This window comes from Xenopus laevis, chromosome 1L (assembly GCF_017654675.1).
Source record: "Xenopus laevis strain J_2021 chromosome 1L, Xenopus_laevis_v10.1, whole genome shotgun sequence".
In the NCBI taxonomy this organism is placed as follows: Eukaryota; Metazoa; Chordata; class Amphibia; order Anura; family Pipidae; genus Xenopus; species Xenopus laevis.
Window position 1 is genome coordinate 114,790,797 of NC_054371.1, and position 15,102 is coordinate 114,805,898.

Genomic DNA, 15,102 nt, shown 5'->3' on the forward strand with positions numbered 1-15,102 from the left:
GTGGATTTGCTGTATAGTTAAGCATTCCGATATCCCCTCAAATATGCTAATTTGCTGTCTTTCACATCTTGGCTTGTTAACTTGATGTTCTTGTGCACAGAATTTATGTGTTCAGTGAATGCTGAAAAGAATCTTGTGTGTTTTCATTTTGACCCAGGAGTCATCAACCTAAACCAATGACTCAAGCAACTGGGGATGAGTAGAGATTTCAATAAACCTGAATATAGTAGCACAACTGCAGGTTCTGAGTGCCATCTGATTTATTCTTAATTTCATATGACACATTGATCTTATAAGCAACAGATTATTCAGACAGAGCACCACCATTGTAGTCAAGAATAGGCAGAGTTTGAATCTTCTTTAAGACATCACTTCATGTAAGGATCTTGACTGCAGACACCCGTTTGAATTCTGTACAAATGTTTAATTTCAAAATTATATAAGAATTTAAGTATGTATAAAACACGACCTATGTTTTGGCAACCAGACTCTTGTACAGAGAGAGACAAAAGACAACAGAGAGAAAAAAGGAGTTGTGCTCTTAAATACACATCAGTAAAGAAGTTTAGCAATAACAAATGTTATCATCGCAACATAGAAATACAGGCTAGTATTTTACCCAAAAAAATACATCAGGACATTTCATTGAAAAAGTCTAAAATACTTACATTTAAAGAGCAAAACTTTGAAAAATAATTTAACCACCCACAAAAATAAATGCATCCTATTCTATTGCTGGCAAAGAGGGTGCATAAAAAAAGTTTTTAGGCATTCTCCACATGATGACATCCTAGGGAGCAACCTAATTTGTATTCAGACAATTCCTAAAGGCTACAAAGGAAATTATATACTGTGAGCTGTATCACAATATTCTGGCACTCAAGGTTCTTTAATAGAATTTATGAAATGGCTAAACTGCTGTCACTGTACAACAAATTAGTGTTTTCACCCACCAGTGTTTTCTAGCACAGTGGCTAAATACTAGTTAAGTTCACCCTGAGGAGAATAATTTGGGTGCAACAGGCACCTGTGGGAGAGAGATGGGTCTCCAATGAAAGTTATCAGGAAAATAACAACACTTCTTTGTTCCTGTTGAAAATGACCAGAATGACCTGTATCTGTAACTTAAAGTCTTTATCTCACGTCTCCAGAAAATTGAATAGAAAATAGGTATTAGGGAGGAAGAGAGGCAGTACAAAGAAGAGAGGGTGTTGAGAGGAAGTCGGATAGTGCCATTTCTGTCATAGAGAAAGTGGATAATGGTGGATCCTGAGCCTTTAAATCAGGCAGCAAGGGCAGAGTTTGCTGAGAAAAGTTGAGGCTGATGAGGTCACCAGTGATTGGAGGGGCTTTTTGATAGCCACTGGAGTTGGCAACAGATTGTCTTCTCATTCCACAGGAACACTGGTCTTTGTTGCAACTGCAGGTGGTATAGTTTACAGAATTTCTCTGTGTAACAGCTGCTTACAATAGAAAAGTTGTAAATTATTAGAAGATAAACATGTAATAATGAGTATTCTCATTAGTGTCACAGAAAAGATGTGTGGCAACGTGAAATGATTTATTTAGGAAGTATAAAGGGAGGTAAAAATAGTAACTAAGAAGCTGCTGGAACTATAGACAGATATAAGCAATGTGTTCAGGCAATGAATTAAGTAGGTATATGAAAAGCCCCTCTACCTGTTTGTCCTAAACGTTCTCCTCTGAATACAGATTCGTGCAACTTTGTTGGACATGCTGCTTCTGGTAGGTCAAATTCATTCTCCCTATAGGAGGCATTACAACATTTCATTAAATCGCCCATACATGGCACATTGAGGGCTGCAGTTTATACGTATTTTAAGTATCATAAAAACTTACACAGATGGTGCGTTCCCAAACTTCCTCTTCCCCAGACGAGACTGTCTAAAAAGCTCATAGCGTTCAGACTTCTTCCAGAGGTAATAGTACTGAACACACTCCCCTACTGATCTTGTTCGAACCTAGAATAGAAATAAAACTGGTTTTAAAAAAGCATAACTAACGGGGACTTCGTACTAGGAAATGACAAGTTTGCTCAGAGATTAAAAAAAAAAAAAAAAAAAGTTAAAATTACTATTTTATTCCTATTTCTATTCCTTTCTCTTCTATCTTCTTTTCTCAAGGCACAGGCAGGCACATGCGTAGCATTGTAAAAAAAAAAAAGTCAGCTTTCAGCACCTAAGTTCAGCTTTTACTCTACTGCGCATGCGGCTGCCTGTAATGGAAAGAGGACTGAAGAAGCGGAAGAAGATGGAGACTAGTAAGCAATTATAATCAGCTATTTTTTACTTGTTTACTTAAGTCATTATGGACTTGACTAACGAAGGAAGTTATAGCCGCTCTTATCTCATTTTCCTTTTCCATTATTTGAAATTAACTATCTTATGGCAGGTTTACTTTTAAACGTGTATCTATCTTGTATATTATCCAAACAATAGCCTAATTGAGTTACAATATTTTGTATTTCTTTCTTGTTAATATAAAAATGGTACTGTATTGCACCAGAAAAAAACACCATATTCTTTTTTTTTTCTTCATAAGCTGCGGTGTATTGTCCCAAAATAATGTGTCTGTCCATTTTGATGAGACTGCTCAGAACATCACCACAGGTATGGGATCTGTTATCTGGAAGCCCTTTTTCCAGAAAGGCCTTCTTCCATAAATTCCATTGCAATCAAATAATTTGAGTACCTTGTACTTGATCCCAGCTAAAATATAATGAATCGTTATTGGATGCAAAACAATCCTATTGGGTTTATTTAATGTTTAGGAAACCTAAAGTATGAATATCCAAATTTGGAAAACCCCAGGTCCTGAGCATTCTTTATAATGAATCGTTATTGAATGCAAAACAATCCTATTGGGTTTATTTCGTGTTTAGGAAACATAAAGTATGAAGATCCAAATTTGGAAAACCTCAGTTCCTGAGCATTCTTGATAATAAGTCCTATACCTGTACTGGCTTGAGAGATTGCCTGAGGTCCTTGTGGTCTTGTCAGTGAGCCCAATAACTAGGTCTAATAAGTGGCAAACCGTGTGTCGCCTAATAAACCACAGATTGCTAAGCATGTGTGTTAGAAGCTTTAGCCTAAACAAATAAAAAAAATCCTTTTTAAAGGCTTTCTCAGCCTTACTATGGGGAAAATCATCATTATAGAACAAGCTGCTTTTTAGCATCCCCATCTCTGTTACCTGCCATTAATTCATTCCAACCACTTCTCAACTTACCTTGTTAGCCTGGATAAGGTGGAAATTCTTGCCGTGAACACGGAACCCATGCTCAAAATGTCTCCGCTCATCTTCACTCCAGGCACCGAGTCCACCTAAGGTTGAAACACAAGCAAAAAGAAGAAGAGGTAAAAGAAAACAAAAAATATAGTACTTTTAACCATGTAAATGATGCTCAATTAGTGTGTAGTCCTACTTATGTCATACAGGCACAGACAGTACAACATGTGTTCTAGATTTACCACTAATTTATCATGTTTATTACTTTCATTGGTTTCTGCCAAGCTACCATCCTTTTCTCACCTTGTACAACCTTCACATTAAAATGCAACCTTCGAATAGCTTCCTCTGAGTTAAATCCACACTTGACCAACTCATAGAGTGCCTGAAACAATAAAAAAAACATATAAGAGGTGAAAGGAAGAATTGTAACCTCACTCGAGTAGAGGCAAGAACACCAATTAATAATCTTACCCAGCCAAGCAGAAAAAAAAAAAGAAAAGAAAACAAGGAACAGTAAAGAAAATAAGAGTGAAAAGCAATATACTATTATGGTGATCAAAGAAAGTATAGAACTTTTTGACCATTTACCTGCTCATTATCCCTTACAAGCTCTGCATCATGAACATATGTTCTGCCTGCTCTGTGCTGAAGCTCAGAGACACGAATCAGATATTCCTCCACCTCTTGTTCAGGGAGGACATCAGGATCCCATAATATCTGGTCTTTTCCATCAAAATCTATAAATAACATGCAGCAAAACATACTGATGCTAAGATATAATAACATTATATTGATCATCTGTAAAAAAAAGAACATAAATAATTGCGTAGTATAAAAACTCAAGAGAATGTATTTTACACCAACACTTATTACATATAGCCATACCTCCTACAGAAAATAAACATCTTTCTTATTTATATAGGAATGTCTCTGTACCACTTTAAAATGGTTCCTTGCATTTTCCCCACCTAAATTCTTTGTTCTTCTAAAGCCCCTGTCAGTCTTTGTCGTGTGTTAGATAAATCCTTAATTAGGGACATAGACTAACTCTAGAGAATGAAAGTGTAGGTTGATGTCAGTGTGGGTGTGGCCACAAATGGAATATGAAGTATCTATGCACAGATTTATAAGACTTGTGAGTTAATTTTCATTTATTTGTACCATGAGAGAAAGTGTATCAGTAGAGTGAAAATTAATGAACATATATCATTATGATCTTCCTACATACAAAAAGTACAGAGCTCCCTCTGTTTATACAACCTGCTTGAAACACAGGCCAAAGCTAATTTCATAATTCAGGTGCTATCTAAAAGGCCTGAGCATTGATCGGCATTACTAGGTATCCAAGCACAGTATGCACAGGGCTGAGAAATGATTCAGAATGCTTTAAGTGGACATTTTACCCAGACACAAAAAGCTGTATAGTAAAAGTCCTTTTCAAATTAAACATGAAATCCAATTTCTATTTTTTATTAAGCGTTCATAGCTGTTGTAAGCTCATTTAAACATCTCAGCTGTCAATCAAATATTGTCTGCCCCTCCTCTATGCCCTGGGCATAGAGGCAGGGCAGACAATTACTTTCACTTTCCATTCAGCACTTTCTAGAAATCGCTGCTCTCCCCACATTCCCCCTTTCTCTTCACCATTTAATTGTGTAACCAGGGCATGGGGATGGACATCAGGTCCCCCATTCTGGTGCACAAACAAGTTTCTGAGATGATGCAAGGCTTGCCTCAATAATAATGTCCACAAAATGGCTCCTGCCTGCTTGCTGTAATTATGAATTACCAGACTGGAGGAAACAAGATTCAGATAATTTATACAGTGCAATTAAAGTTCATTTTGCTTGACTGATGTGATAAAATAGGATTATGATTTTTTTTTTGGGTGACGGTCCCCTTTAATAATAATAATAATAATAATAATAATGCCAATGTACTTTATAATGACAAAGATTAACTGTAATAGTGTATTTTCTGAATATCGCTGTACTAAAGATGTAGACACTTCAAAGTGTAGAATATCTAATCGACTAACACACTGATAAATAGTACAGTCCCTCACCTCTCTCAGCAGGTGGAATATAATGCAGATTTGGAAGCTGGGCCTGACAGCTGAGCATTGTCTCCTGAAACAAAGAACATACTGTCATTGACTCAATGCATTCGACCATTGCAATGCTTGCATGGAAAATTACATTACCCAAAAACTTAACTGCTCCTGCACCCACTTCCCATTTTTATCAATTGCCAATTGCAGATGCTGTCACTCTCACACGAGGGTTACTTCAGAATGCTCCAAAAGAACTGTGGTGGCCAAACATCCTATGTCCCATTAACAACAGCCATTTTGATCCCTTGAAGTAATAATTCACGGATGTTGGGTAAGGGATCTTTCCGTGATTTGGATCCCCATACGTTGTCTACTAAAAATTTAAATATTAAGTAAACACAATAGGATTGTTTTAACACCAATAAGGATTAATGTAATCTTAGTTGGGATCAATTACATGGTAGTGTTTTATTATTATAGAAAAAAAATAAAATAATTTTTAAAGATTTTCATTTTTTTATTAAAATGGAATCTATAGGAGCATTCTGGATAATGCATCCTATACTTGTAGAATTGTGGGAACTGGGCCAAACAATCAGACCAGCCCAGTTTGGCTAACATAAAAGTTAAAATATATTTAAACTAACAAATGGCCACTGGGTCAAATAAAAAAATGATTAGGCTTAAAGGAGAACTAAAGCCTAACTAAAGATGTAGGCTAGAAATGTTGTACATTATGTTTTGAACTTCTGTACCAGCCCAAGGCAACCACAACCATTTAGCAGTAAAGATCTGTGTCTCCAAAGATGCCCCAGTAGCTCCCTGTCTTCTTTTCAGCTGATTCACTGCACATGCTCTGTGCTGCTGTCACTTACTGAGCTTAGGGGCCCACTCACAATATACAGTACACAGAATATAAAAGTTACAATATAAGACTGATTAGTAATTAATACAGATACTTACTACACTGCAGCACAAAAACCAGTGCAATTAGCATTAGAATTTAATAATCAGCCCTGTAGCATCAGCTTATATTACAGACAAACCTCATGTTCTGCTTGAAAATTTGTAACGACCCCTAAGCTTAGCTTCTCAACAACTGCTCAGAGCCCACCGAGCATGTGAGTGTCACAGACACTTTCCAAGATGGTGACCCGCTGTAACAAGTTTGACGTCCTGGATCATTGCTGCTATCGAGAAGCTGAAACTTTAGGCTGGTGCAATAAGTTCATTACCGTATATAAAAAGTGGCATTTTTAGCCACATTCCTTTTTAGGGTTTAGTTCGCCTTTAAGATAAAGGATTCTGCATTGTATATTTTAAGCAAGAAAAACAGTTTATTTTCCACCCACAACTTCTTGACTGGACTGACAAATATAACAGTGAGCTTAGTTTTAGAAAGGTAATGTTCATAGTGCTTTTTAGGCACTGTTTCCAGGAAGAAGACAGTTGCATACTAGGGTTGCACTAGTCTGCCCTGATTTAAAACAGAGATGCCTTCAGCGCTAATATAAAAGTCTCTGTTTGTTTCTATTTCCTGCTTATAGACTGCTCTACTCCAACTTTTTAATAAGGCGATAGCACATAGAAAATAATATTTGGCAATTGGCACAGGTAATCAATTATCCTCAAATAATCGGAGGATTGCTTCAATCCAACAAACCAAAATCAAATATGAAAGAAAAATTAGGATATACAGAGAACAATGTATTATGTGTGAAGGGCAATTTATTATGTGCAAATGCACTGATGGGTACTTCCTGCTACAAAATGTATGAAAAATTCTTGTGTTACAAAGCATATGGCAGCAGTGGACAAACTTGTGTTTGCAACATCTGACATTGTTGATGTGCTTAAGTGTATGTATATGTGTTTTTTTATGTCATACTTACCCTCATAATTATGCCATTATTTTATATCACTGAAGACCTGGTGTAACCTACTGTAGTTAACAGGACAAACTAAATGACAAAGAATTTCTGGCATACCTAGAGGCTATGATTGCCATCTTAGCAGTGACTCCTATTAACTTAGTAACAATTCAGTCCATTAAAGCAAGTTCCAGAAACAAGTAATAACTGAAAAAACAATTCTACAAATTTTTCAGGGCAGTATTTAAAAGAAATATGAATTGGTGGATTAAAGACCAGTACAGAAAGTGCATAATTGACCAGTTGCATAAATGTTGAGTACTTAGATAAAAGTTTCATAAATCATAGTTTATCACTTACTTCTTCAACTCTAGATGGCTCCAGTGTCCGGTCCTCATGAGCTGCAGCAATAAAATAAAAAATATTAATTTAAACTGGACTGAATGTTCCACAAAAAATGGCTGAATATTGAACAAAGCTCAACCCTAATTTGCATATTCAAATTTGAGATAAATAAAAAACATTCTTCATTTTCAGATGTTCACAGCTTTAAAGTCACATGACTTTAAGTATTCTGGCAAACCAAATACAAACTCTATAGATGCAGCCAAATGCTGTAAAAAGTGCTGGGATACATCCAAATCGAGAACCGATTCCTTGCATCTAGTGCATCCCTAAATTAAAGCCACTTTTAAAACACTGCAACTGCATTTAAACTAACGTTTCACTTTTTTAACACCCTTTGGAGTCACCTTGGCACTTTTTAACACATAGCACTTTTTGGATTTGGTGCCATAACCTCCAGGTAAGATGCACCTCTCTAGTGGAGAGATGTGTGGCCATTGGGATCCTTCCCCCCCTGAACACTGGCCTGCCGTGGGCGCATTATGTATCGGGACCTCTTTGGAGGGCCACTTGTTATCCTGCCCCCTTGTAAGTCTTCAGGCTGGAAGGGAATGGACAAAGTGACACCCTAGCCTTGCATCAATTTTCATTTCATTTTATCAAAGGTCCCTGATTGGCCCGAAGCATCACATTGGCTGTACATGCACTTTTTAATACACTCATTTTTTATCACAAGAAATCTCTAAGTTGCTGGTCTTTTTTTATTATACTTTGGAACTTTTACCGTGCACCTGAGGCCAATATAGTAGGGGAGTGCTGCCCTGATATCAAGTTCTTGGTTGGTAAGATTCCTTAATAGGCCACTTAATATGATATACATGAACTTGCTGCAATACCTTATTGTGGATTTAATTACATACTATTCCACCATAGCCCCTTTAAGAAAATAGCCATCATCTGATACTACCATGCTTTCATTTAAGACAATTTAGATATCAGATCCAAATAAAACGAGTGCCATATTTTTGATTCATCACACAGGGCAGAGAGCAGCAGTCCAGAGGACGCAAGTGAGCACTAAGGGGCACACTCATGCGCTCTCAAAAGTCCAAGCCACCAGGGCTGAAAATAGCAAGGGACAAACATATACTGCTTATAATATTTCAAAACAGTTATATTTACAAGTAGCAACTGAAAGTGTGTAATCAACATGCAGTGGAAAACAGCCGAGAAATACAATTTGTTTTGTTTGGTTAAATGTAATTTTTGGGTTGACATCTACTTTAACAAGAACTGAACGTTCATTATAAAAGTAAACTTACTACCGAGAGACCAGGGAGAGAGACTGAGTGAATCCCTAGGAGGCAAAGAGGGGGGCATCTGTTCAGCTTCAAGGGGCACATCATCTACTGATTCCTGCAAGTAAACAGAAATAATGAATGTGTCCAGACCCTCACAGGCACAGGGTAATACAATGGAATATAAATCCTAGTTATGATGAATGACGTATGACTAATTAGTAGAGAAGTGCCTTTTGTTTAGGCTAGTTAATCGTACCAATTCCTGGCTACTCTGGTGCAGCTCAGAGTCAGATCCTTTGATTTCACCCTCTTGGTCAGAAAGGGGATCCGAAGCTTCATAACCATAGAAGTCCAGTAATTCCTGGAATGCCAGATCATCCACCTAAAAGCCCAAAACACTGTTAATTCCAGTATTGTACCAATACACTACCTCATCAAGGGTATCCATCAGCGGCGTAACTAGATATTACTGGGCCCCACTTGACTTGTTGGCTTGTTTTACCAATGTTTATTGAAATTGAATATGAATTAGGGCCTCATGGGGCCCTTATACCTCCTGGGCCCCCCTATAGCCGCAGGGTCTGCTTCCTTTATAGTTACACCCCTGGTATCCATTGTCCCTATTGTGTCCTACCTGTGTGTCCCCATTGCCCCAGGATGCCTCCTGCTGCTCCAGGATCCCTGCTAGCTTTAACTCCTTGCTGGCTGTGACCAATTGCTGATCGTCTCACTCAGGACCAGGGCAGATTGTTGCGCAATGCTTCAGACAGGCACCAGGTGTCTCCAGTGTTCCACAATGGCTTGACAGGTAAGGTAGGTTCCTAAAGGCAACAGGTGGGTTCTTGTTGAGCCAAAGAATAATCAGATACAATCATAATTGTTCAGTATTACAGGTGTCTGGCTATTCCTTTCTGCCAAATCTTGTGATGTCTTTGTGAATCCCTTAAACGTGTTGCAGGTTGTGAATGTGACCCAAAGCGTTATTGATGCATTCGCATGATCCCTAAACTACAAACACTTGGCCTCCCTTCTCATCTCACTAACTGATCCTCGCACACAATGTCGTATTTATCAACTCTTTCCCTCAGGTAAAAACTTGAGAAAGTACTGCGTTTGCCTGTCATAATATTCTAAGTTTATAAGGAGGCAGCGTCATTATGGGCGGAACTATTTATGCATAGCGATACACACTGGCTTTATTGCTGTAGTAGCTGTCTCTTTCCTTTAGTGACAGTGACAAGGCATGAGAACTCAGCATTACCCATACGTTTACAACACACACAGACAACCTCCGACCCAGCAGGGTGTCCGAGCGAAATCAAGAAGTCGCTTCTCCACCACCAAAGCACCGGGTACCTCCACCAGTCGAGCATCGGACTAGGAGGAGCAGCGTTGCCCGGATGTGAGAAAAGAAGCTGGTTGGCTGCTGTAATGAATGAGGGGGTGTGACCCAGGTAAGGAAGTCACGCGAGGCGCCTCGGAAGGACAGCCTAAGAATTAAATAATAGGTACAGGGGAACTTATAAGTGTGGGCTCGCTAGTTACGGCTCACATACCCCGGTTATGTGCACTGAGTAATGTCCAAGCATATCAGGCTAGTCGGTTCTAAAAACCATCTTCGGAAACACTACTGCATGAGTGTATGCGGTGCAGAGTGCAATTACTTGCTATCACTTCCTGGAATTGCTAGTGTTATTTGAGTACTCTCAACGCGTATAACCCGGCACAGCCTGTACAGCGATTGGATAACCTGAAGGGAGAACTTTGCTCCTCCCATTAGCCTATCCAATGGCGGTGAGCCTGATGCGCTGCAGACAGCAATAACGGTAGTACCTGAAGCAGTAGTACCCGCAAAAGTATAACAAAGTGCTTGTGACGAGTGTGAAAAAACCTATCAGTGCACTAGTGATTAAGTGATATATAATATTCAGACTCCCACTGGTGATGTTGCTCTGAGTTTCCTTGTTGTTTCTGAGGGCTAATTATTGTTTAGAGGTCGATAACACCAAACTTATTTATATCAGGTCTGCAATGAGATTCAAAATAAGCCTTGGCACTATAGCTACACAGAGGCCCAAACAATTCCCCACCAGCCCAATAAATAGTGACTGGCTGTGGCAAATTACAGCAGCCCCTCTGGCATTTGCCAGAACCGACAGATTGCCAGTCCGGGCCTGATTTATATAAGAGGTTGGGTGAGGCTCACATATTAGAAGGAGAAAGTTGGATTAGCCATTTGTGATTTCATCCCTCTGTAGAAATATTTAGAAACACAAGTTTCAGTAAACTTAGATACCCAAAGGATAACCATATAGTTTGTATGTTTTATATTAAAGGTTTCTAATCTTCAAGGGGCACCCATTGCACCGTTCTTCAAAGGGATCATACAGTTTATAGCCAGGCCACGTTAGGTTATTCCACACTAGTAAGTTGTGTATTTGCTTCTAAAGGTCAAAAATAATCTTTCGGCAGTCTTAAGTGATGTGCGGGCTGGCCTGTTATCTGCTGGTCGGGCGGGTGCGGGCCAACCTTAGCACACCCTTTGCAGGTAGCAGGCGGGTTTGGTTCGGGTTAACCTCTTCTTCCTGCTCTCCCCATTTTCTACAGAGCAGCTTCTTCTTCAGCACGGCCAGGCCCCCCTGAGAACCAGAAATTGCCCAGGCCTGGGATGAGAGTCACCTCTGTGCCCCCCTGTGGGCAAAGCCCAAAACTAGGGATGCGACGAATCCAGGATTCGGTTCAGGATTCAGCCTTTTTGCAGCAGGATTCGGCCCGAATCCTTCTGCGCCAAACCGAATCATATGCATATGCAAATTATGGGCGGAGAGGGAAATTGCTTGACTTTATGTCAGAAAGCAAGGAAGTAAAAATGTCTTGCATATGCAAATTAGGATTTGGTTCGGTATTCGGCTGAATCTTTCGCAAAGGATTCGGGGGGTTGGGCCAAATACAAAATAGTGGATTCGGTGCATCCCTACCCAAAACCTGGAAATTGGTCCAGGGAGTAGGGATGTAGCGAACGTCGGAAAAAAAGTTCGCGAACATATTCGCGAACTTGCGTCAAAAATGCGAACGGTTCGCGAACGTCGCAAACCCCATAGACTTCAATGGGAAGGCGAATTTTAAAAGCTAGAAAAGACATTTCTGGCCAGAAAAATGATTTTAAAGTTGTTTAAAGGGTGCAACGACCTGGACAGTGGCATGCCAGAGGGGGATCAAGGGCAAATATGTTTCTAAAAAATCCATTGTTGACACAGCGCTGCGTTTTGTGCTGTAAAGGGCAGAAATCACACTACATTTCTAAACCTGTGTAATAAAATGCTTTAAAACGTCCGGCGTCTACATGCCAATCAAGTCATGTAAAGGTTACAGCCTGTTCACACGCAAAGACGAAACGCGGCGCTTACTGCAACGCAAAAAAACGCAAAGAGCTTTAATGAATGATACTGTCAAGTGAGCAAATGATAGTTGTTAATTACTAGTTGAGCTTGTCACCTCCAGGATGTTCGTCCTGTTGGTGGCAATATTTCTGTAGTGGTGTGTTTAGCAGTCACCGTGCTTGTGCGCACGTGCACGGTCAGGCAGAGGTAATTCAATGTACAGTGAAGTGAACCAAAAAACACTGATTCTGCAGTGTGGGCCCAGTTTTGGTCTACTTTATTGATCACCTGCGGTGACCATAAAAGATGCGATTTTGCCACTGTTGCAGAACCCTGAAAAATTAGGCATGTGTACTTTCCTGAAAAATTATGTTTTTTTTGTCGCAGCCACTGAACCAGAAGGCCAGAAACAATATGCCATATAAATGCTGAAAATATTAATTTTTTTTTGTCGCAGCCACTGCAGCACAGAGGTAGAGATGTCGCGAACTGTTCGCCGGCGAACTTGTTCGCGCGAACATCGGGTGTTCGCGCTCGCCGGAAGTTCGCGAACGTCGCGCGACGTTCGCCATTTTGGGTTCGCCATTGTTGGCGCTTTTTTTTGCCCTCTCACCCCAGACCAGCAGGTACATGGCAGCCAATCAGGAAGCTCTCCCCTGGACCACTCCCCTTCCCTATAAAAACCGAAGCCCTGCAGCGTTTTTTCACTCTGCCTGTGTGTGCTGAAGAGATAGTGTAGGGAGAGAGCTGCTGCCTGTTAGTGATTTCAGGGACAGTTGAAAGTTTGCTGGCTAGTAATCGCTCTGTTATTGGAGGGACAGAAGTCTGCAGGGGTTTGAGGGACATTTAAGCTTAGGTAGCTTTGCTGGCTAGTAATCTACCTTCTACTGCAGTGCTCTGTATGTAGCTGCAGTGGGCAGCTGTCCTGCTTCTGATCTCATCTGCTGACTGCTGCAATAACAGTAGTCCTTGTAAGGACTGCTTTTATTTATTTTTTTGTTGTTTTACTACTACTACTACTACTACTATAAGAGCCCAGTGCTATTAGTCTAGCAGTGTTGGGGAGTGGGACTGGTGTGCTAATCTGCTGCTCCTAGTAGTTCAGCAGCACCAACTTTAATTTTTTTTTTTTAATATTCATTTTTTTTTATTTTACTTTTTTTTATTTTACTACCGCTGTAGTAGTGTATAAGTTGACCTTTTAGGCATTATTTGCCCTGTAGGCATTATTTGCACACTGTTTTCTTCAACCCGCCATCTAGCTGTGTGACCTTGTTCACATTCTGTCTAAATATCCATAATATTACCGTCTCCAGAAAAAACAACGGAGTGACTTTTTTCAAGCAGCCATAATATATTTTACGTAATCCGTATCCACCGCTGTAGTAGTGTATACGTTGACCTTGTAGGCATTATTTGCACACTGTTTTCTTCAACCCGCCATCTAGCTGTGTGACCTTGTTCACATTCTGTCTAAATATCCATAATATTACCGTCTCCAGAAAAAACAACGGAGTGACTTTTTTCAAGCAGCCATAATATATTTTACGTAATCCGTATCCACCGCTGTAGTAGTGTATACGTTGACCTTGTAGGCATTATTTGCACACTGTTTTCTTCAACCCGCCATCTAGCTGTGTGACCTTGTTCACATTCTGTCTAAATATCCATAATATTACCGTCTCCAGAAAAAACACCGGAGTGACTTTTTTCAAGCAGCCATAATATATTTTACGTAATCCGTATCCACCGCTGTAGTAGTGTATACGTTGACCTTGTAGGCATTATTTGCACACTGTTTTCTTCAACCCGCCATCTAGCTGTGTGACCTTGTTCACATTCTGTCTAAATATCCATAATATTACCGTCTCCAGAAAAAACACCGGAGTGACTTTATTCAAGCAGCCATAATATATTTTACGTAATCCGTATCCACCGCTGTATTAGTGTATACGTTGACCTTGTAGGCATTATTTGCACACTGTTTTCTTCAACCCGCCATCTAGCTGTGTGACCTTGTTCACATTCTGTCTAAATATCCATAATATTACCGTCTCCAGAAAAAACACCGGAGTGACTTTTTTCAAGCAGCCATAATATATTTTACGTAATCCGTATCCACCGCTGTAGTAGTGTATACGTTGACCTTGTAGGCATTATTTGCACACTGTTTTCTTCAACCCGCCATCTAGCTGTGTGACCTTGTTCACATTCTGTCTAAATATCCATAATATTACCGTCTCCAGAAAAAACACCGGAGTGACTTTTTTCAAGCAGCCATAATATATTTTACGTAATCCGTATCCACCGCTGTAGTAGTGTATACGTTGACCTTGTAGGCATTATTTGCACACTGTTTTCTTCAACCCGCCATCTAGCTGTGTGACCTTGTTCACATTTTGTCTAAATATTGATAATATTATCGTCTCTAGAAAAACCACTTGAGTTACTTTTTTTCAAGCAGCATTCATATATTTTACGTAATCCGTATCCACCGCTGTAGTAGTGTATACGTTGACCTTGTAGGCATTATTTGCACACTGTTTTCTTCAACCCGCCATCTAGCTGTGTGACCTTGTTCACATTTTGTCTAAATATTGATAATATTATCGTCTCTAGAAAAACCACTTGAGTTACTTTTTTTCAAGCAGCATTCATATATTTTACGTAATCCGTATCCACCGCTGTAGTAGTGTATACTTTGACCTTGTAGGCATTATTTGCACACTGTTTTCTTCAACCCGCCATCTAGCTGTGTGTATTATCGTTTCCAGAAAAACCAACTGAGTTTTTGTTGTTGTTGTTGTTTTTTTAAAAATAATGCCAGGCAAAGGCAGGCCGCCACGCAGAGGCCGTGCTAGGGGCCGTGCTGCTATGCAATCCTGTGGCCCTAGCAAATT

At 39.7% G+C, this 15,102-nt stretch overlaps 1 protein-coding gene across 6 annotated transcripts; it reads right to left on the reverse strand.

The window, feature by feature from the left end:
* Nucleotides 1-242: 242 nt before the first annotated feature.
* On the reverse strand, nucleotides 243-10,533 carry mier2.L (mesoderm induction early response 1, family member 2 L homeolog). 6 transcript variants are annotated; one of them, XM_018255983.2, is made up of 12 exons: nucleotides 10,379-10,533; nucleotides 9,457-9,643; nucleotides 9,079-9,204; nucleotides 8,844-8,937; nucleotides 7,537-7,577; nucleotides 5,318-5,381; nucleotides 3,841-3,989; nucleotides 3,553-3,634; nucleotides 3,250-3,344; nucleotides 1,861-1,982; nucleotides 1,681-1,766; nucleotides 243-1,460 (listed from the first exon to the last, which is right to left on the reverse strand). In XM_018255983.2, the coding sequence occupies exons 4-12, from the start codon at nucleotides 8,899-8,901 to the stop codon at nucleotides 1,174-1,176; spliced, it is 984 nt and encodes a 327-aa protein (XP_018111472.1). In that variant the 5' UTR covers nucleotides 8,902-8,937; nucleotides 9,079-9,204; nucleotides 9,457-9,643; nucleotides 10,379-10,533; the 3' UTR covers nucleotides 243-1,173. The 6 variants fall into 6 exon arrangements, with proteins under 6 accessions (XP_018111472.1, XP_018111481.1, XP_041418232.1 ...); XM_018255992.2 differs by lacking the exon at nucleotides 10,379-10,533 and adding an exon at nucleotides 10,084-10,326 and having other exon boundaries at nucleotides 8,847-8,937; XM_041562298.1 differs by lacking the exon at nucleotides 10,379-10,533 and adding an exon at nucleotides 10,112-10,321.
* Between the last annotated feature and the right edge of the window lie 4,569 nt (nucleotides 10,534-15,102).

Bases quoted from the DNA above. Each gene is read 5' to 3' on its own strand.
- mier2.L (XM_018255983.2), bottom strand. From the start codon at position 8,901: ATGCCCCCCTCTTTGCCTCCTAGGGATTCACTCAGTCTCTCTCCCTGG. The intron at 3,990-5,317 runs GTGAGGGACTGT...TGTTATTTATAG, and splicing joins TATTCCACCTGCTGAGAGAG to ATTTTGATGGAAAAGACCAG. The intron at 1,767-1,860 runs GTAAGTTTTTAT...TGCCTCCTATAG, and splicing joins TTTGGGAACGCACCATCTGT to GGAGAATGAATTTGACCTAC.